We start from the raw sequence: 21,249 nt of genomic DNA on the forward strand, positions 1-21,249 counted from the left end.
GCTTCCATTTATTTGTATTTTTAAAAATTTCTTTCTATATTGTCTTATAGTTTTTCAAGTACTAGTATTTTATCTTCTTGGTTCTTATGTTAATTGATTTGCAGATAATGAACTAAGCTTACATCCTAAGAATAAATTCCACTTGATCATGGTGTATCATTTTTTTTTTTTTTTTAACAGCAAAAAAGATTTTACTCAGTAACTACTGATGGTTAGGAAATTGCAGAGCTCTGTTCCAATTAGCAAAGGGCATTTTTTAATTTATTTTTTAAATTGTTGACACTATTACAGATGTCCTCCATTTCCCCCCTTTTGCCCCTCTCCACCCTGCCCCTCCCCACCCCAGGCCTTTACCACACTATTATGTGTCTCCATGGGCTATGCATATATGCATGTCTGTTCTTTGGTTAATCTCTTCCTGTCCCCACAACCGCCCTCTTCTCTAACATCTGTCAGTTTGTTCATTGCATCCATGCCTCTATTTCTATTTTGTCAGTTTATTTTGTTCATTAGATTCCACATATAAGTGAGATCATGTGATATGTATCTTTCTTTAATGGGCTTATTTTGTTTAGGATAATAATCCCCAGGTCCATCCATGCTGTCACAAAAGGTAAAAGTTTCTTCTTTTTATTATTTTTAAATTTTTATTTTTTAAAGCTTTTTTATCCACTCATCTGCTGCTGGGCACTTGGGCTGTTTCCAGATCTTAGCTATTGTGAATAATGCTGCTATGAATATAGGGGTGCATATATTCTTTCTTATTGGTGTTTCAGAATTCTTAGGATAGATTATCAAAATTGGGATCACTGGGTCAAATGGCAGTTACATTTTTATTTTTTGAGGAAACTGTATACTGTTTTGCATAGTAGCTATACCAGTCTGCATTCCCACCAGCAGTGTACTAAAGTTCCCTTTTCTCCGCATCCTTGACAGTACTTATTCTGTTGATTTATTGTGGTTTTAATTTGCATCTCCCAGATGGTTAGTGACATTGAGCATTTTTTCATATGTCTATTAACCATCTCATCTGTATGTGCTCTTTGGAGAAGTGTCGATTCAGGTCCTTTGCCCATTTTTTCTTCCTGGTGTTGAGTTGTATGAGTTCTTTGTATATTTTGGAAATTAACACTTTATCAGATGTATCATTGGCAAATATGTCCTCCCATATTGTGGGATCCCTTTTCATCCTAAGGATTTTTTTTTTCTTTTTTCTGTGCGGAAGCTTTTTAGTTTGATGTAGTCCCATTTGTTTATTTTTTCCTGTTTCTTTTTCCCTAGATGTATTCACAAAAATACTGCTACATGAGATGTCTGAGATTTTCTGTCTATGTTTTCTTCTAGGATTTTTATGATTTCATGACTTACATTTATCTTTTATCCATTTTGAGTGTATTCTTGTGTATGGTGTAAGTTGGTGGTCTAGTTTCATTTTTTTTTTGCATGTACCTGTCCAGTTTTCCCAACACCACTTACTGAAGAGGTGGTCTTTACTCCATTATATGCTCTTGCCTCCTTTGTCAAATATTAATTGACCATAATGGTGTGGGTAGATTTCTGGGTTCTTTGTTCTGTTCCATTGATCTATATGCCTATTATTGTGCCAGTACCAGGCTGTTTTGATTACAATGTCTTTGTGATATAGTTTGACATCCAGTATTGTGATCCCTCCAATTTTACTCTTCTTTCTCAAGATTGCTGCAGCTATTCGAGGTCTTTTTTGGTTCTATATGCATTTTTGGAATATTTGTTCTAGATCTGTGAAATATGCCAATAGTGTTTTAATAGAGATTGCACTGAATGTATAGCTTGCTTTGGGCAGTATGGAAATTTTAATGGTGTTAGTTCTTCTTATCCATGAACATGGTATTTGCTTGCACGTGTTTGTATCTTGCTCTATTTCATTTTTCAATGTCCTATAGTTTTCCAAGTATAGGTCTTTTACCTCCTTGGGTAAGTTTATTCCTAAGTATCTTATTTTTCGTGTTGCAATGGTAAATGGGATCGTTTTTTAGTTTCTCTTTCTGAGAGTTCATTTTTGGTGTATAACAATGCCATCGATTTCTGGATGTTAATTTTATATCCTATTACATTGCCGAATTCATTTATTAAATCTAGTAGTTCTTTGGTGGAGTCTTTAAGGTTTTCTATGTATGATATCATGTCGTCTGTGAATGATGAGTTTTACTACCTCCTTTCCAATTTGGATGCCTTTTATTTCTTCTTCTTGTCTGATTGATGTGTGTGGCTAGGACTTCCAGTACTATGTTGAATAGTGGTGAAAGTGGTCACCCCTGTTTTGTTCCTATTCTTAGGGGAAATGCTTTTAGTTTTTGCCCACTGAGGATGATGTGTGGTGTAGGTTTGCCATGTATGGCCTTTATTATGTTGAGGTATGATCCCTCTATTCCCACTTTGCTGTGAGTTTTTATCATAAATGGGTGCTGGATTTGGTTGAATGCTTTTTCTGCATCTTTGATATGATCATGTTATTTTTATCCTTCATTTATTATGTGATGTGTCACATTTTTGATTTGTGAATGTTGTACCAGCCTTGTATCCCCAGAATAAATTCCACTTGGTTGTGGTGTATGATCTTTTTATGCATTGCTGGATCCAGTTTGCTAGTTATTGATTAAGGATTTTAGCATCTATTTTCATCAGGGATATTGGCATATAATTTTCTTTCTTTGTACTACCTTTATCTGATTTTGGAATTAGGATAATGCTGGCTTCATTAAATGAGCTTTGGAGTCTCCCCTCCTCTGGAATTTTTTGGAATAGTTTGAGATGGATAGATATTAGTTTTCCTTAGAACGTTTGGTAAAATTCTCCTGTGAAGTTGTCTGGTCCACGTATTTTGTTTGCTGGAAGTTTTTTGATTACTGCTTCAATTTCATTAGTAGTTATTGGCCTATTCAGGTTTTCTAATTCTCCCTGATTCAGTTTTGGAAGAGTGTATGTTTTCAGGAATTTGTCCATTTCATTCAGATTGTCCATTTTGTTGGCATATAGATGTTCATAATATTTTCTTACAATCCTTTGTATTGCTATGGTGTCACTTGTTACTTCGCCTCTTTCATTTCTGATTTTGTTTTTTGGTTCTTTCTCTCTTTGTCTCTTGATGAGTCTGGCTAAAGGTTCATCAATCTTGTTCATCTTTTCAAAGAACCAGGTCTTGGTTTCATTGATCTTTTGTATTATTTTTTCAGTCTCTAGGTCATTAATTTCCACTCTCATTTTTATTATTTCATTTCTTTTGCTTCCTCTGGGTTTTTCTTGTTTTTCTCTTTTTTATTCTTTTAGTTGCAAGGTTAGATAATTTATTTGAGCTTTTTCTTGTTTCTTGAGGTAGGCCTGTAATGCTATGAACTTCCCTCTCAGGACTGCTTTTGCAGTATCCCACAGATTTTGGGTTGTTGTGTGTTCATTTTAACTTGTTTCCAGGAAGTGTTTGATTTCTTCCTTGGTATCATTGGCAACACATTTATTGTTTAATAACCATACATTTAGCTTCCATGTGTTTGAATGTTTTTGAGGTTTTTTTTTTTATTGTAGTTGATTTCCAGGTTCATGCCATTGCGATCCGAGAATATGCTTGATATAATTTCAGTCTTCTTGAACTTGTAAAGACTTATTTTGTGTCCTAACATGTGGTCTGTCTTTGAGAATGTTCCAGTGCACTTTAGAATGTATATTCTGCAACTTTGGGATGAAATGTTCTATAAATATTAATTAAATCCACCTGATCTAGTGTGTCATTTAAGGTTGCTGTTTCCTTGTTGATTTTTTGTCTGGAAGATCTGTTTAGTGATGTCAGTGGGGTGTGAAAGCATGACTGTATTGCTGTCTCTCTCTCCCTTAATGTACTTCAGGAATTTAAAAATATATTTAAGTGCTCCTTTATTGGGTGCATGTATGTTTACCAGGGTTATATCTCTTGTTGGATTGATCTGTTTAGTATTATGTATTGACCTTCTTTCTCTCTTGTTATGGCCTTTGTTTTGAAGTCTATTTTGTCAGATATAAGTATTGCTACTCTAACATTTTTTTCATTTCTATTTGCATGGAAAAAATTTTTCCATCCCTTCACTTTCATCCTGTATAAGTCTTTTGTTCTGAGTTGGTCGCTTATAGACAGTATATATATATGGGTCTTATTTTCTTAACCAGTCAGCAACCCTATGTCTTTTGATTGGAGCATTTAATTCATTACATTTAAGATTATTATTGATAGGTACTTATTTATTGCCATTTTTATTCTGTTTGCCTATATTCCTCTCTCTCTATTTCTTTTTATTCTTACAATGGCCCCTTTAGCATTTCTTGCAATGCTGGTTTAGTGTTAATAAACTCCTTTAGCCTTTATTTATTTATATGTTTGTTTATTTTATTTTTAGTCTTGGAAGCTCTTTATTTCACCTTAAATTTTGAATGATAGCCTTGATGGGTAGAATAGTCTTGGTTTCAGATCCTTGCTTTTCATTACTTTGAATACTTCATGCCATTCCCTTTTGGCCTGAAAAGTTTCTGTTGAGAAATCAGCTGACAGCTTTATGGGAGCTCCCTTGTGGGTAACTGACTATCCCTCTCTTGCTTCCCTTAAGATGCTCTCTTTCTTATTAATGTTTGCCATTTTAATTATGGTATATCTTGGTGTGGGTCTCTTGTTCATTTTTTAAAAATATGTTTTTATTGATTTCAGAGAGGGGGAGGGAGAGGGAGAAAGAGATAGAAACATCAATGATGACAGAGAGTCATTGATCAGCTGCCTCCTACTTGAGATTGAGCCTGCAACCTGGGCATGTGCTCTGACCAGGAATCGAACTGTGACCTCCTGGTTCATAGGTCTATACTCAACTACTGAGTCATGCCAGCCAGGCTCTTTAAGTTCATTTTGATTGTGACTCTCTGTGCTCCCTAAACTTGTGTGATTTTTTTCCTTCACCAGGTTAGGGAAGTTTTCTGTCATTATTTCTTCAGACAGGTACTCTATCCCTTTTTCTCTTTCTTCTCCCTCTGGTTCCCATATGATGTAGGTGTTGCTCTGTTTCATGTTTTCTCAAAGTTTCCTTAATCTGTCCTCATGCTTTTTAAGTATTTTTTTCTTTTTGATGCTCTGAGTGATTTTTCTTTTTTACCTTGAATTCTAATTCGCTGATTCAGTCCTCTGCTTCTTCTAACCTAATGTTAATTCATGCCAGGGTATTTATTTCAGCTATGTCATTCTTCATTCCTACTGGTAGTTTTTCATGGTTTCTATGTCCTTTTTCATACTGTTGAGCATTCTAAAGCCATTACTTTATACTCTGTTTATGATAAATTGCCTGCCTCCATTTCATTTAGCTCTTTTTCTGGAGATTCCTCTTGTTCTTTCATTTGAGGCCTGTTTCTTTGTTTCCCCATTTTTGCTGTTTCCTTTTGTTTGTTTCTCTGTGTGGAAACGACTGCTATGCCTCTCAGTTTTGGTCGTGTGGCCTTCTTATGGGACTCAGTGGTGTAGTCTCCTTGATCCTCTGAGCTGGGTGCTCTTGGAATGTCCCTTGTGTGGGTTTTGTGGGCCCTCATGTTGAATTTGGGTCTTGATTGCTGTTGTCCCATTTGTGGGTGGGATCAGTTCTCAGGCTTGCTGATTGTGGATCTCAACCCCAACCACAGCATGCCAACTGTTAAACAGGTGCTCCACTACTTGCCTGCCTTCCTCCAACCTCTGTTCTTGCCCACAATCAGCCAACAGCACCACCACCAGCTGCCACTTATATATCTGGTGTATGATCTTTTTAATTGCTGAATTTGTTTTGCTAATATTTTTTGAGGATTTTTCATGTATGTTCATCAGAGATATTTCCCTATAATTTTTTAATGTCTTTGTCCAATTTTGGAATCAGGATAATGGTGGCCTTGTAAAATGAACTTGGGAGCCTTTCCTCCTTTTGAATTTTCTGGAATAGTTTGAGAAGGAAAGGTGTTAATTCTTAGTAGAATGTTTGGTAAAAGTCACCCGTGAAGTCTTCACATCTGGGACTTTTGTTTGTTGGGAGTGTTTTGATTACTGATTCAATTTCTTTGATAGTAATCAGTCTGTTCAGGTTTTCTGTTTGTTCTTGATTCAGCCTTGGAAGAGTATATATTTCTAGGAATTTGTCCATTTATTTCTCAGATTGTCCAATTTGTTAGATATGTAATTGTTCTTAGTATTTTCTTATAATCCTTTGTATTTCTGTGGTCTCAGTTGTCACTTCTCCTCTTTCATTTTTTATTTTGTCTATTTATAAATTTATTTTATTTATGTGTGTCTCTCCTTTTTTTCTTGATGATTCTGGTTAAATGTTTATTAATCCTGTTTATCTTTTTAAAGAACCAGCTCTTAGTTTCAGCGATTTTTCTGTTGTTTTCTTAGATTCTATTTTATTTCCACTCTGATATTTATAATTTCTTTCCTTCTACTCACTTTGGGCTTTGTTATTCTTTTTCTAGTTCTTTTAGTGTATGGTTAGAAAGTTTATTGTAGATTTTTCTTGTTTCTTGAGGTAAACCTATATTGCTATGAAATTTCCTCTTAGGACTGCTTTTGCTTTGTCCCATAGATTTTGGGCTGTGTTTTCATTTTTATTTGTCTCGGGGTATCTTTTGATATCTTCATTGTTCTCTGTTGGTTAGTAAAATGTTATTCATTGTTTAGTAAAATGTCATTTCGCCTCCATGTGTTTGTGTGTTTTTCAGTTTTTTCTTAGGATTGATTTCTAGTTTTATACCATTGTTTTTGGAGAAGATGCTTGATAAGATTTCAGTCTCCTTAAATTTATTAAGACTTGCTTTTGTGCCTAACATGTGTATTTATCCTGGAAAATGTTCCATGTGCACTTGAAAATAATGTATATTCTGCTGTTTTGGGGTGAAATCCATCTGGTCAAATGTGTCACTTAAGGTTGCTGTTTTCTAGTTGATTTTCTGTGTGGCAGGTCTATCCATTGATGTCAATGGGGTATTAAAGTCCCCTATTATGACTGTATTACTGTTGCTGTCTCCCTTTATGTACATAAATATTTACTTTTTTTATTTAGGTGCTCATATGTTGGGTGCATAAATGTTTACAAGGGTTATATCCTCTTGCTGGGTTGATCCCTTTATCATTATGTAATGTCTTTCTTTGTTTCTTATTATATTCTTTGTTTTAAAATCTCTTTTGTCTGATATAAGTATTGATACCCCAGCTTCTTTTTGTTTCCATTTGTGTGAAATATCTTTTTCCATCCCTTACTTATAGTTTGTGTGTGTCTTCAGATAATGAAGTTGGCTTATTTATGGTTCTTGTTTTCTTATCCATTCAACTATCCTGTATACTTTTTAGTTGTATTTACTGGGGTAACATTAGTTTGCAAAGCCATACAGGTTTCAAGTGTACAACTCAATAAAACATCATCTGCACACATCACAGTATGTCTGTCACAGCAAAGTCTCTTTCTGTCCCTATTTGCCCCCCTCCCCTTTGCCTACCTCCACCTAGACCCCTGTCTTTTGATTGGAGCATTTAAACTATTTAAAGTGATTATTGATAGGTACATAGTTATTGCCATTTTATTTTTTTATGTTCCTCTTTTTTTGTGTCTTCTTAAAGAAGGCCCTTTAACATTTCTTGCAATACTGGTTTGGTGGTGATGAATTCCTTTAGGTTTTTCCTGCCTTGGAAGTTCTTTATCCTTCAATTTTAAATTTTAGCTTGTTGGGTAAAGTAGTCTTGGTTGTAGGTCCTTATTTTTCATCACTTTGAATATTTTGTGCCAGTCCCTTCTGGCCTGAAATGTTTCTGTTGAGAAATCAGCTGACAGTCCTTGTGGAGTTCCCTTGTAGGTAATTGTCTTTCTGTTGCAGCTTTTAAAATTCTTTTTCTTTAACCTTTGCCATTTTAATTATGATGTGTCTTGTTGTGGGCCTCTTTGAGTTCGTCTTGTTTGGGACTCTTCACTTTCTGGACATGTATGTGTTTTTCCTTTGCCAGGTTAGGGAAGTTTTTAGTCATTATTTCTTCAAATAGATTCTGAACCTATTGTTCCCTCTCTTCTTCTTCCAAAACCCCTATGATATGAATATTGTTATGCTTGATGTTGTCCCATAGGTCCCTTAAGCTATCCTAATTTTAAAATTCTGTTTTCTTTTTTCCTGTTCTGATTTGGTGTTTTCTGTTACTCTCTTTTCCAAATCACTGATTCGATCCTCTGCTTCATCTAATCTGCTGTTGATTCCTTCTAGTGTATTCTTCATTTTACTTATTGTATTCTTCATTTCTGAGTGTTTTTTAATGGCTTCTATGTCCTTCTTTATGCTTACTATCTCTTTGCTGAAGTTATCACTGAGTTCATTCTTCGTCTAAGTTCCTTGAGCACCCTAGTAACCAGTGTTTTGAACTCTGTATCTGGTACATAGCTTTTCTCCATTTTATTTAGTTCTTTTTTCTAGAGATTCTACTCCTTTCCATTTCTTTCACTTGGGACATATTTCTTTGTCTCCCCATTTTGTCCATCCTTCAGTGTTTATTTCTTTGTATTAGGTAGATCTGCTATGTCTCCAGGTCTGGAGGGTGGCCTTATGTAGTAGGTGTCCTGTGGGGCCCAGTGGGGCCCAGTGGGGCAGTTTCTTTGATCACCTCAGCTGGGTTTTCCAGGAGTTTGCCTTGTGTGGGTTGTGTGTGCCCTGCTGTTGCAGTTGAGTCTTAATTGCTCTTGGCATGTCAGTGGGTAGGTTTTACCCTCATTCTGGCTCACTTGAGGATTAGCTATGACCACAGCATTAGAGTTACTGTGTTGTGGTTGACCCCACAGAGCAGGACTTTCCCTAGAAAGTTCTCATGACTGCTGAGCTATCCCTTTGGGTGTGCCACTTGTGATTCTAACCTGGTGGTTCTCTGTTGTGGTCTGAGGCTGGCCACTGGGTGTGTTGGTTTTGGGGTCCCTATGGAGGGACTCCAGTGCAGGGCTACGTCAGATGTTGCCTGTTATGGGCCCAGGCTACCGGTTAGGAGCTACTCTCAGTTGACAGCTGCTTGTTTGGGGCTTGGATTTGTATGGGAGGGGCCGTGCTGCAAACCAAGGCCAGATGCTACAAATATAAGGCCTGGGGCCGGTGAGCAAAAGACCCAAGTCACACCAAGACCTGTTGCCACCTGTTGGTTACCCTTAATGCTCAGCCACTGAAAGAGCCCCTGGTGGCATGTGAGTTGGGTGGTGCACCAACTGGGTTAAGTGCAAAGCAAGTTTTAAAGAAAGCTGTGAGTTGTATCTCAGACTTTGCCTACAAACCATCTGATGTTAACTATGTTTATTTGACCAACATAAAATCATTTTGTAGAAACTAATTTGGGTTTTCTTTTTTTTCTTTTTTTTAACTTTTTAATCAATTTATTGGGGTGACACTGTTTAATAAAATTATATAGGTTTCAGGCATATAATCCTATGATACATAATCTGTATATTGTATTATGTGTTCACCATATTTTTCTCTCTCTTAAGACAGGAATAAAAGAAGAGAAATATTACATTGCCCATTGGTAAGCAAATTTTAACCTAAACAAATAGGTAATCTGAATAAAATGAGGTATAGAATCCGTCCATTTATGAGTCATTTGAAGTGCTGTCTGATGGTTCAGCATTAAGTTTTTATGGTGAGAGCTCAGTTAATAGCATAATATAATGTGAGAGATGCAGATTACTGTTAAAATTAGTGAGCATTAAATTGATTACTAAATTGATTAATTTTTCCTCTGTTTAAGGATCTATTTTTCTGGCTCCTAATAAAACAAAATTTGCCAGAATATCTCACAGATCTCTCACAAAGCAGATGCTTCGCTATTTCAAAATCTGTTTTGGCGGTTCATGGTAGGAGGCAACAGGTAAGAATCCCAAACACATTCTGGATTTAGTATACAAATTATCATTATTCAACCTCATTTATGATTGTTTTAAGACTGTTTGATTATAAAGAGAAATCAGACTCAGAATATGATTTCTATATTCTGTAGCTGTATCTGCTGTTTTATCTGTATCTGCACCTTTTATCTATATCTGCACCTTTTATCTATATCTGCTGTGATAAATTACCACAAAATAATTTTTTTTTCCTGATGGAAAGGCTGTAACTATTGTGCTGGAATTTAAAAATATCTATTTTGGTGAAAAAAATAAAAAAAATATATGGAAAGGCAAGACTTCTGCAAAGAAAAAGAAAATGCAATATGTGAAGAAATAAAAAATATAAAGAAAAATGAGAATACTAGACAGAGGAAAAAGAAGAATGTGAACATGACTGGGAGAAATATACAAATATAAATGTAAAACATAAATTCATAAAACTGGTTCTCTTGCACCAAATCAGTGGATGGGTTGGATGAAATATCTCAGGCAGCAATTCCGGAGGTCTCTGCACTAACCCTGAGATAGAACCATGAGCTTGCACACAAATACCGACGTCTAGGCCTGAGAATACTATGCTGGGCACAGACTACTGTTACTGTTGATTTGGTTGCAGCTCTGGTGAAAACTTGGATGAATGAGGCATGAGAATTGGGAATTAGGGAAAGCTGTCCTTTCAGAATAATACCTGGATGTTTTGCTAGAGTACACAATGTCTCCATTAAGAGCAAAGGTACTGAAATTGTTTCCCTGGTGGTGGGACAGTGCTGTGGTCTAGACTAAGTTAAAGTATGTGGTGATTAAAAGCCAACCAGGCCTTCTCAGCATAGTCTAGGAACACCCCTATTGGGGGAGCCACCTTCTACCTTCCCCAAACCCAAAGGTCAGATCTGTATTTTATGTTATAAACAAAGTCAACAGTGTTTTAATGATTACAACAGATTTTCTATATGTGAGAAAATTTAGAAGATGTCTAGCTATTCATGATGGACAACTTGTATATGGACAACTTGTATATTATCAAATTTAACCACTTAGGATTTATACTGAGATGAGAAAGCATTAATAATTGAACATTCTAGAAATATAGGAAATAATAGTCTTTGAAATAACTTTTTTTCATATTGGACATCTGACAAATAAGACTTAGTGTTGAAGGAACTTGGTCAAAATATGTTCCCAAATGTACCTACTTAGAGTAAGTCTAATAGGGCATAGATACAGGGTGATCATGGGTCATAGGTCAGTCTGCCCAGGATGGCTGCCTGGGTGTAATCTTTATTAGCACCCCCTTTTACTTGCAAAAGGGTCCTCATTTGGATGAAAGTTTATATAATCACCATACAAAGATAGCTCCTAATTCCTGAAAAATAAAAGGTTTTGCTTGGAGGCATATATGATGTATTATTAGATGTAGCTGGTGGATTTCACTAAGGAATTTAACAACAAAACCAATCTAGTTGTGCAGCTGCCTAATCAGAAACCTTAGGATTTCCATAGATTATATTTAAAAACTCACTTTCTCTCAAGAGATATCATCACGCAACTTCCAAAACTAGGCATATAAAGATTTTTACACTCTCTTGTATCTATACTTTAGAAAATATTTTTATACTAGAGCAACTGAGAAAAAGACTTCTTCTCTCACACACCCGTCAATGTGAATACGCGCACAAACAGGCATACATATGCTGAGAGGGAGGAAGAAGCAACTCTGTTGTTACCAATCTGCATTAATGCAAAACACTGGCTTGCATATCCGAAAAAAAAAGCATCCTCTTACCTGAAGCTCCTGGGCAGCAGATGGAATGGACAGAAAAACAAATTAAAAGGTCTATTTAAAATGATGATATTAAGGACACTCAAGTGTTTTTCTCTTAGTTTTAACACAACGAACAGTGATAACAATATATACTTCAGTAGATGCAACTTAAACAAAGGTTAAGGTACATAAACCCCAAAGAGAAAATCAGCATCGAACCAGAAATTCCCAGCCTCATCATGGTGGATGATGGAATCAGGGTAACAAGCCACAAATAGAGTTTCTGAAACAGCTTTCCCCTTCAGTGACAACTTTGGTGTCCTCTACACTTTTTTTTTGGGGGGGGGGATGACTAAGTATTTGTGAGAAAATTGTGAAATGTCATGGGAAAATGAATCAGGGTCATCAACTGGAACAAAAATGTGGTGTCACCTGTTCCTGCTCACCAAGAGAAAGGTGAGTGTGATCATGGTCTCTTCACTGCTTATGTGCAGTTAACAGCAAAGACACAGAACCTTTCAAAGGTTCTGAAAAGTTCAAGGACAAACCCTTACCAATATTAGGCAATAAATTCTGAGACAATTTAATGAAAAGGAATAGATGTGACCAAAAAACTGTATTTTTTGATAATTGTTCTTTGATCTAGAAGCTAAATATACTTAACTTTCTCAGATGAGGAAAAACTGAAATTATTCACCAATGATCGTACAAAGGAACGGACACTGAGACACTGTGCTAGAAGCTTTACGCAGGTTATCTCACTAAATGCTCAGAGCTACTCTATGGGCAGGTATTATCATACCCATTGAATAGATGAGAAAGCCAAGAGATCCTGCATGCTTATGGTCTCACAGTGCGGTCAGTGGCAGAGCTGTAAAAAACCGCCTGGCTGCAAAGCCCATGCATTTTCACGCTACCACTTTGTAAGCATGCTAGCATCCGTTATTGCATCTTATTGAGATGTAGTAAAACATTCTCACATGGTTTATTTTATTTGGGTACAATACAAATTTCATATTCTTGAGTGTCTTATGAATCTTAATTATATAAGATAAAATCATCACTGTGATGTAGCTCTTGTTGGCTAGGACAATAGAGAGAACACCAATAGTATTCATTACTTCTTGTCCCTGAGAAACAGTAGTGTCATAGTTATTTTCAAGTGATGGGCATCTCAGATTTTCCTTCCTTTATTTTGATAGAAACTAAATTTGTTAGTTGTTCTGAAACTGTGTCTGATTCTCCTGCTTACGTCATTCCTGCCAGGCCACATCACATAACACGTTTTTCTTTGTCTGACTCTAGAAAATGATGTGTGTCTTGCAAGGTCAATTTTCCCCTCTTTAGTTTTATTTCCAGAGTGAAGAGGATGCCCAAGCTTGAATTCTAGCGCAGGAGGAAAGATGGGGTCAGCTGCCCAGGGTAGGGAGCTCATCTTGTGACGTTCCATGGAGCTCTGGCTCAGAGACATTCAAAACTGTTGTATTTTGCAGTAGACTTTTAAAACAATCCTTGCCACAATTAGTGATTGATATCTTTATTACTAATTATGGTGAACAGTCAGAAAACTCTGCACTACTTTCTATTGGTTCCAGAACAACTCAAGGTAAAAAGCTGACACTTATTTTAAGGATGCCTTGCAGTCAGTACCTTTAGCTCTTTACATACTGGGCTACCAAACTTGTTTCCAGGGAAAGACTGGTAAAGAAAATACTGTTCCTTCTGAGGATGTGATTCTCCCTTGCTGGCACAGACATCCAGGGTCGTCAATGGCCAGAGGGACAAAAGCAGATAGCCCCTTGGCCTCACCTCTATATAAGTGTCAGTTGGCAATCATATCCTTTTAGGGAAGGTAAGAAGTTACTTGTAGTTAAGTTAGGAGGTGCCTCCCAGCTACAGGAGATGATAAACTTTGAAAGCCCTTTCTTTGGGAAACAGAGTGTGTGTAGTTACATGTGAGCTCAAGTATGTTTACTAACACCAGGAGCTGACTTGGTACCAGGGGTACCAGGCATTTTTATACATGCCAATCTCCAGTCAGTGAATTTCCTTTTCACCCTTTGAGACAAAGGACTACTTCTCAGCTGGAACATCCCCCAAGCTATCAAAATGAGAGCGAAGGGATGATGGGTTACCTTCCAATACCAGATTTCAAAAGTATGATTCATAACTGAAAGCATCTTATGACCATAATTATTATCCAAATACACAAATCTATCTTCACCTGTTGAGACTTCAGTTCAGCTGCTCCAGGTATGGGGAACACCAGCCACCCACCTACAGCAGAGCCAGAAACTCTCCTGTGCCTTCCATCCTGTTTTGAGTTCTAATGACCTCACCAGGCAGCACAAAGGCCCCAAGGGCCCCAGATTCCCAGGTCACATTGTAGCAGGCAAGCTTCCAAGTAATGGAATTAGAGTAATTTCATGTATATAAGCATTAAATGCTCTGCCTGTTTTAGCCAGGTACCAGTGAACAGGCTTAGAACTTGAATATTTTGTGATTTTTAAAAATCACACACACTCAGCCTTTATAGGGTCTTCAGCAGTTAGATCATGGGCATTTAAAAATAAGCTGGCAGCATTTGCTGTGGGCTCAGGCAGGAAGGGTGTGGTACCTTGTGCCAGAGTGAAGCTGCTGTCTTTGGAATATGTTGTTTCAAAATAAAGTTTACAGCTTTTCAATGAAAGACTCATTCAAACTTACTGTTTAGCAGGTAAAAAGAAACTTTCATTAGTCAAGTATTTTTAGAGAATGTACTATACCTCTCCGTCCTCAAGTTCTACATCCAGGAAATCGAAGTCTCTAAAGACTCTGAACTGTTGCTCGCTGTTTGTGTCATCCATGTTCTCTGGCTCCCGCGCACCATCTTCTGAAGAGACCAAGCTCGTCTGGTGCTCCAGCTGATCCAAGTCCCCACACGAGGAAAATATCACCTGCAAATCCAGAGAGTCCTGTCCTGAGAAACCATCTCCCACTGGTTGTTTGCGCTACAGAAACCCATTACTGGCTCTTCATCACACTATGTTTCCAGTACACACCTAATTCCTCAGGCGGGTATTTTTAGAATGTTATTATTTATGTTGGACAGGTGCCTTCAGATTAAGCATGGGACAAAGACACAAGTCCACACAGCAGGAAAATGTTCGAGAGTCAAATGGCTGCTCAGTGGATGAAGACTTGATCCTATCTGTGTGTGTGTGTGTGCATGTGCACGTATGTGTGAGACAACTGTGCGTGTTCACAAACCAGAGCAGCCAAGACCATTTCCACTGTTTCTGAACTGACTGCAGGGATAAGTTGTATGTACTCAAACACACATCACACACATTGTCACCTAAAATTTTCAAGATTTCTGATACCAAGGTATGCTATTGTAGAATGAACTGTGAGAGCAAAGGACTTAACCCTTTCAGAGATGAGCCAGGAACTGGAAAGGAATAAAAAACAGAAGCCAAAAGGTGTGACACTTGCTCATTTGAACTATAGAAGTATAGCTGAGCAGCCATGCTCATAATTTATACTTCAATTCCTGTCCTGTTGATTTAAACAAAATAAGACTTTTTTCAGTTAAAATCTTTAATACATTAATATTTTAAAATTAATGTTTTTGTTTAGGTTCTTTTTACTGGGCTATCTTAACAGAACTTTGTAGAAATAGCGGCTCTATTTGCACTTTAACAAGTATTTATGAGCTGCTATTGCAAATGAAGCTAAATGTTTTGCTATCCAGCCTTTCCTGAACACAGATTGATATTAAATAAAGTGAACAGGATTCTTATTTAACCATTACGATGTCTAGTCTTCCTTGAATAGTAGGCAGTCATTTAGAATAATTTATATACAACAAACACCTCTCAAAAGGAAAAGAGTGAAAGGATTTTACAGGTACATTTTTTCTCCAGTATTTCAGAATAGTCATTATTTGTCATGTGTGTATATGACACACCATTCGTGCAAGGATTACACATGGCATATGAGACAGACAACATGGAGGGCCAGTCAATTGTGAGAGACAAGATGAGAATTTTGGTTTCCTCACTTGAATACTCCTTTCCTCATCAGTACTGCTGCTCTGAGTTGTAATATCCTCCAGACAAACATTTCTAGCCAGAAAGGCCTTGGCACAGAAGCAAGTAATTAGGATCTGAAGGAGGAAGTGCCACCCGCCAGGGCAGTAAGAAATGGCCCTGGCTGGCAGAGCTGCACTGCAGAGGCCAAGTGCTCCTGTTTCTCTCCCTTGTGAGCTTGGAGGCTCCTTCTGCTCTGGCCACTGTCACCTCAGCCCCTCTGACCTAAATGTCACAGAGGTAGCAAAATCCCATTAATCAATAACACTAAAAAAGTGACTTCAGTGGGGGCCAAGCTGAGCTGATAGCTGGCTGGGGCACATTGCCAGAGAGTCAAAAATACCCAATTGCATTTTAGCAAGTATTTATGAGCCGCTAATATTTCACCTGCTCACGAATTATATTCGTAGATACAGTTTCCCCAAAGAAACTGTTTGCTAATTCTTACTTTATTTGGGAAGTTACTTAGTTTGCTCTTTAGGGCATTAATAATAAAGATGCCATGATATAGATGAAATAAAAATATCTGGTGAAATCAGATCCTGAGATTTTTATTGCTTTTTCTGCAATAGACTCATATACATAATATGAATTTTCTAATTTTAGGAAGGCTTCAGAAGTAACTTCTAATACTTCAGTTATTCATATATCGCAGTGTGATGGTGTGTTTTTAAAAAATAGTAACATTAGTGGAAGTTTATATGAGAAAAAAACATATAATTTTCACCTTTATTGTATGTGAGTAAAATGACATCACAGTAAGAGTTGTGTGTACAGAGTAAAAGTATATCTAAAAGGAATGTGTTTCATACGTGATGGTTCAGTAGTCACATATATTTTCAGAAAGCTGGGCATTTTTATTTAAAAAATTAAGAAATTTAAAAAACTGAAAATAACTGAGTATTTATTTACAGACAAGCTGGAGCAAATAGCCAACAAAATCTTTCATTGTTTCTGAATTGAGACTGAGAACTGTGCTGTGGGGAGAAATGATGTAGGGCTCTGATCTAGATGGTGGATATACTTGTAATTCATAGGTAAGTCCTCTAAACTTGTTTGGACCAAACGTAAAAACAGACCAAAGGTAAAAAAGAGGTGATACCAAAATACATGTGATATGTGATATAACTTACTGATGGGTTTTTGCTCAGTCCTACTTCTTGGCCACACAGAGAAAGGACGTGCACCAGCTTCTCCTTTGTCCTCTTCTGGAAAAGAAACACACAGGTGAGTCGTGATAATGGCCCCTTGTGCCTAGACACAGGGCTATCATCCTGGAAGTGAGGCCAGTGAGAACTGAGATGGAAAATACACAGAGACTTGGTATGAAAAAATAATGTAGAACATTTGAGTTAATAATTGCAAAATATTGATTACATGTTGAAATTATATTTTAGACATATTTGGTTAATTGAAATATGTTATTAAGTTCATTTTACCTGTTTGTTTTAACTTTTTTTAAAGGTGACTATTAGAAAATTTAAAATGAGGAGGGAAGATGGCAGCACTGTGAGAGCAGCAGAGCACCCCTGCTCCCAGCCACGGACTTGATTTTCTCCTAAAATCCTAGGTAACCAGCTTGGAAAAACCAGAGAAACATACCTGAGTGGACAGAGTGTGAGTGGGGAGCACTGAAGACACATCACAGAGTCCGGTAAGAGAGGGTGGGGCATAGGAACGGGGAGTCCCCCCTGAAGCCTGTGCTGGGCTCCAAGCCCTGAGGCTTGGAGGCTGCAAAGCTCCCTCCCCTGGGGAGGGCAGACGGCATCCAAAAGTGGGGATCTCACACCCCGAGCGATGAGAGGGGAAGGAGCACCCTGTGCACAGGGCAGAGGGACCCAGGGGAGCAGTGTGCCCATGAGGAGGGGACAGCGCCTTCCTAGGAAACAAAGCTTCTAATGGCGGCTGCGACCAGCATCTAATATTCAGGGCGCTGACCACAGGAAAGGCTGTCCCAAAGTATGTGGCACCGGAATAGTAAGGGACCAGAGGTTGGGCCTGAGCAGCCACATACAGGGACCCTCTGCCTCCCTATAAGACATTGGGTTGAGCCTCAGAGAGCACTGAATCTGTGTGGTGCAGGGAAGGGGAGGAGCCCTCCCGCCCTGAGTTCCCGGTGTGGTGCGGAGAGGCTGGGATCTGTGACCAGCCCTGAGGGGCGCCATGGTGGTGCGAGGAGCTGCCCCAGCTTTGCTGAGACCAGCGGTGTGGGGAGCTGCGTGGAGCTGACTTTGGGTTCCCTCCTGCTGGGTGCCTTGGCCCCCAGGCGGCAGTACCTTGCTGGGCGGACTCTCTGCCTGTGTGTTGCTTTGTACGTTTTTTGATTCTGATCACTGAACTGCCTCCCACCTTCCCAGGGTGCACTGGGCAGAGAGACGAGCAGTGGCTGGGATTGGGATCTGCACAGTACACTGAGGGGCGGGCCTGGTGCGATCAGCCAACCAGAGCTGGGAAGGGGTGGGTGGAGCCCACCTGCAGCTGAGGAGCACCACCCCCAATAGGAAAGGGGCGGATCCAGCTCACTGAGGCCCCAGACACACCCACAGGGCACAGTCTTAAGGGGGAAGGGATAGCAACTCACAGGAGGACATTACAAGAATAAGACTCAGGGACTGTTGTTTGGGAACTGGAGGGAATGCTAAAAACCCCTGCTGGATCTGGGAAGGCAAAGAGCTCACTGGAATGTTTTCTAATCAAACCCACTGAGCCCAGGCTGCTGAAACTGCCCATACAGAAAAGGCAATAGACTGAAGTCAATCTGAAACTACAGTAGGCCAGAGCATGGGGAACTAGAATCAGAGGACGGGGTAGGGACTGAGGAGCTGGCTGTGGAGCAGAGACTAACTGCCTCACAGTGAGTGTCTGACAGCAAAACCTCTAAGTAAGGGGAGTGATACCCTGAGCTACACTAGCCATCCTGCACCCTAAAGACTCTACAGAAGACTGGAGTAAGACCAGGCAACTACAAGGTTGCAAAATAGCTGACAAGAGGAGGTGGTCCATGGAGACCTTCAGATCAACCATCTACCTAAGGACACCAGAGCAAAACCTAAACAGCTCCTCACATTGGCTGATACACAAGTACCTCCCAGGAGAACGGAAATCAGCACACAAAACAGTGAGCCACAGACAACACAAGCTGCTCAGAAGAAACCCACCTGATTGACTGTCTTTTTGTTTGTTTATTTGTTTTTTCCCTTTTTCCCTTGGGAAGAAGAGAAAGGGGGAAAAATAATTTTTTTTTCTCAATTTTATAATAATTAAAAAATTTTTTTTTAATTTAAAATTTTTTCCCTATTATATTTTATTTTTTTAAAAAGAATTTTGTTTTGCTTAGCTTGTTTTTGTTTTGTTTCCTTGTTTTGTTTTGTTTCTTTGCTTTGTTTTGTTTTATCCTTGCTTCTAATATCAAGACTTTCTTGATAGTCCTGCTTAATGGCTAGGACTTTATCATTATAACCAACAAGTTTACTGCTTTTCTCTATAGTTAGTTTCCCCCAAATTCTTATTGGACTCACTTCCTGCCAGGGCTTTATCTCTCTCTCTCACCTCTCAATCCATTGCCATAACTTTTTTTTTCCTTCTTTCTTTTCTTCTTTTCCTTCTTTTTTTTTTGTTTTCCTCCCTTCTGTCTTCCTGTCTTTTTGTTAGATTGTTAGTTTCTCTTATTCTATTTACTGTATTTTTAGTTTTTCATTTTCAACTGTTATCCTATTCCTATTCTCTCCCTTAACTGTTTGCTGGCCCTTCTTTCAGAATCTTTACTCTGCCTCTATTATCTCCCAGTAGCTTCTCTATTTTTTACATTTTAGTTTATTATTATTATTTTCTAAATTTTAGTCACTATTAACAAAAATATACTTCTCTCTCTCTCTAAGCTTTACTTTTCTTTCTCTTTCTTTTTTTTAAAGTTATTTTTTCCCCTCTAGAACTGGTGTTCTTTCACTCTCGAGTTCTATTTTCATTTGGGTTGTTTTCATTGTCACTGTCAAGATATTTTGTAAGATACCCCTTCTTTCCTAGAAGTTTAGTGGGTATTGTCCTGCCTTGCCAGTACCCGTACAACAGCTTAAACGATGAGGTTGGGGCTGAGACATAGTTAGCCAACCTGAGAGGAGAGTCCTCCCAAGGACTAGTCAACAACAATCAAGATCCAACCACAACAGGAGAACCCAAAGAACCCACAAAAGGGACACACTGAGAGCAAAGAGCTCAGAAGTATAAGGAAAACACACCTCTGGGCTCCACTGGTCTCACAATACAAAATCCCTCCCCACAAGACTGGGAGACAGCATATATACCTAATATATAGATACAAACACTAAGATCTACCAAAATGGGGAGACAAAGAAACAACCCCCAAGTTAAAGAACAGGAAACATTGCCAGAAAAGGACTTTGATGAGATGGAGTTAAGAAAGTTATCAGAAACAGAATTGAGAGTATTGATTATGAAGGTGTTCAAGGAACTTAAGAAGACACTTGATGATAAGATCAAGGACCTTAGTGAAAACATGAAAAAAGAGATACATAACATAAACAAAACCCAGACAGAGATAAAGAGTGCTGTATCTGATATCAAGAATGCACTGGAAGGAATTAAAAGCAGGCTCAGTGAAGCAGAGGATAGAATAAGTGACTTAGAAGACAAGGTAAAAAAAATCACTCAATCAGAGCAGCAAAAAGAAAAAAACACCTAAAAAGCATGAGGACAATCTAAGGGAGCTTTGGGACAACATGAAGCGAAACATTTGCATTATAGGAGTACCTGAGGGGGAGGAAAGAGAGCAAGGGATAGAGAACTTGGTGGGGGAAATAATGACAGAAAACTTCCCTATGCTGGCAAGGGAGAAAGCCACACAAGTTCAGGAAGCACAGAGGGTTCCAAACAAAGGGACCCAAAGAGACCCACTCCAAAACACATCATAATTAAAATGGCAAATGTCAAGGACAAATAGAAAATAGTAAGGACTGCAAGAGAGAGACAAGCAGTGACCTACAAGGGAACCCCCATAAGGCTGACAGCTGATTTCTCAACAGAAACTCTTCAGGCCAGAAGGGAGTGGCATGAAGTTCTCAAAGTAATGAAAAGCAAGAACATGCAGCCAAGATTGCTTTATCCAGCAAGGCTATCATTTAAAATTGAAGGAGAAATAAACAGCTTCTCAGACAAAAAAAGGCTAAAGGAATTTAGTACCACCAAACCAGCATTGCAAGAAATACTAAAAGGACTGCTCTAAGAAAAAGAAAGATTAGTGAGAAAAAGGTACATTCGCATAAAGGGGAAAATGGAATTAAATAAGTTGATATCAATAGTAACCTTAAATGTAAATGGAATAAATGGTCCAATCAAGAGACACAGAGTAGCTGAATGGATAAGAAAACAGGACCCAAATATATGCTGTCTACAGGAGACTCACCTGAAACAAAGGAATCACACAAGCTAAAAGTGAAGGGGTGGAATAAAGTATTCCATACAAATGGAAGGGAAAAGAAAGCTGGAGTAGCAATTC

General features: G+C 38.3%; 1 protein-coding gene across 5 annotated transcripts in view; it reads right to left on the minus strand.

The window, feature by feature from the left end:
- The window catches only part of FRY (FRY microtubule binding protein), a 508,702-nt gene that overhangs the window by 66,406 nt on the left and 421,047 nt on the right, over positions 1–21,249 (minus strand). For all 5 annotated transcript variants that reach the window (XM_081126905.1, XM_081126902.1, XM_081126901.1 and 2 more), the window contains 2 exons: positions 16,871–16,945; positions 14,433–14,603 (listed from right to left, as the gene is read on the minus strand). In XM_081126905.1, the coding sequence (XP_080983031.1) occupies positions 14,433–14,603; positions 16,871–16,945 (246 nt within the window). The remainder of the gene's footprint in view (positions 1–14,432; positions 14,604–16,870; positions 16,946–21,249) is intronic.

Source organism: Miniopterus schreibersii, assembly GCF_964146895.1.
Source record: "Miniopterus schreibersii genome assembly, chromosome: 2".
Classification (NCBI taxonomy): Eukaryota; Metazoa; Chordata; class Mammalia; order Chiroptera; family Miniopteridae; genus Miniopterus; species Miniopterus schreibersii.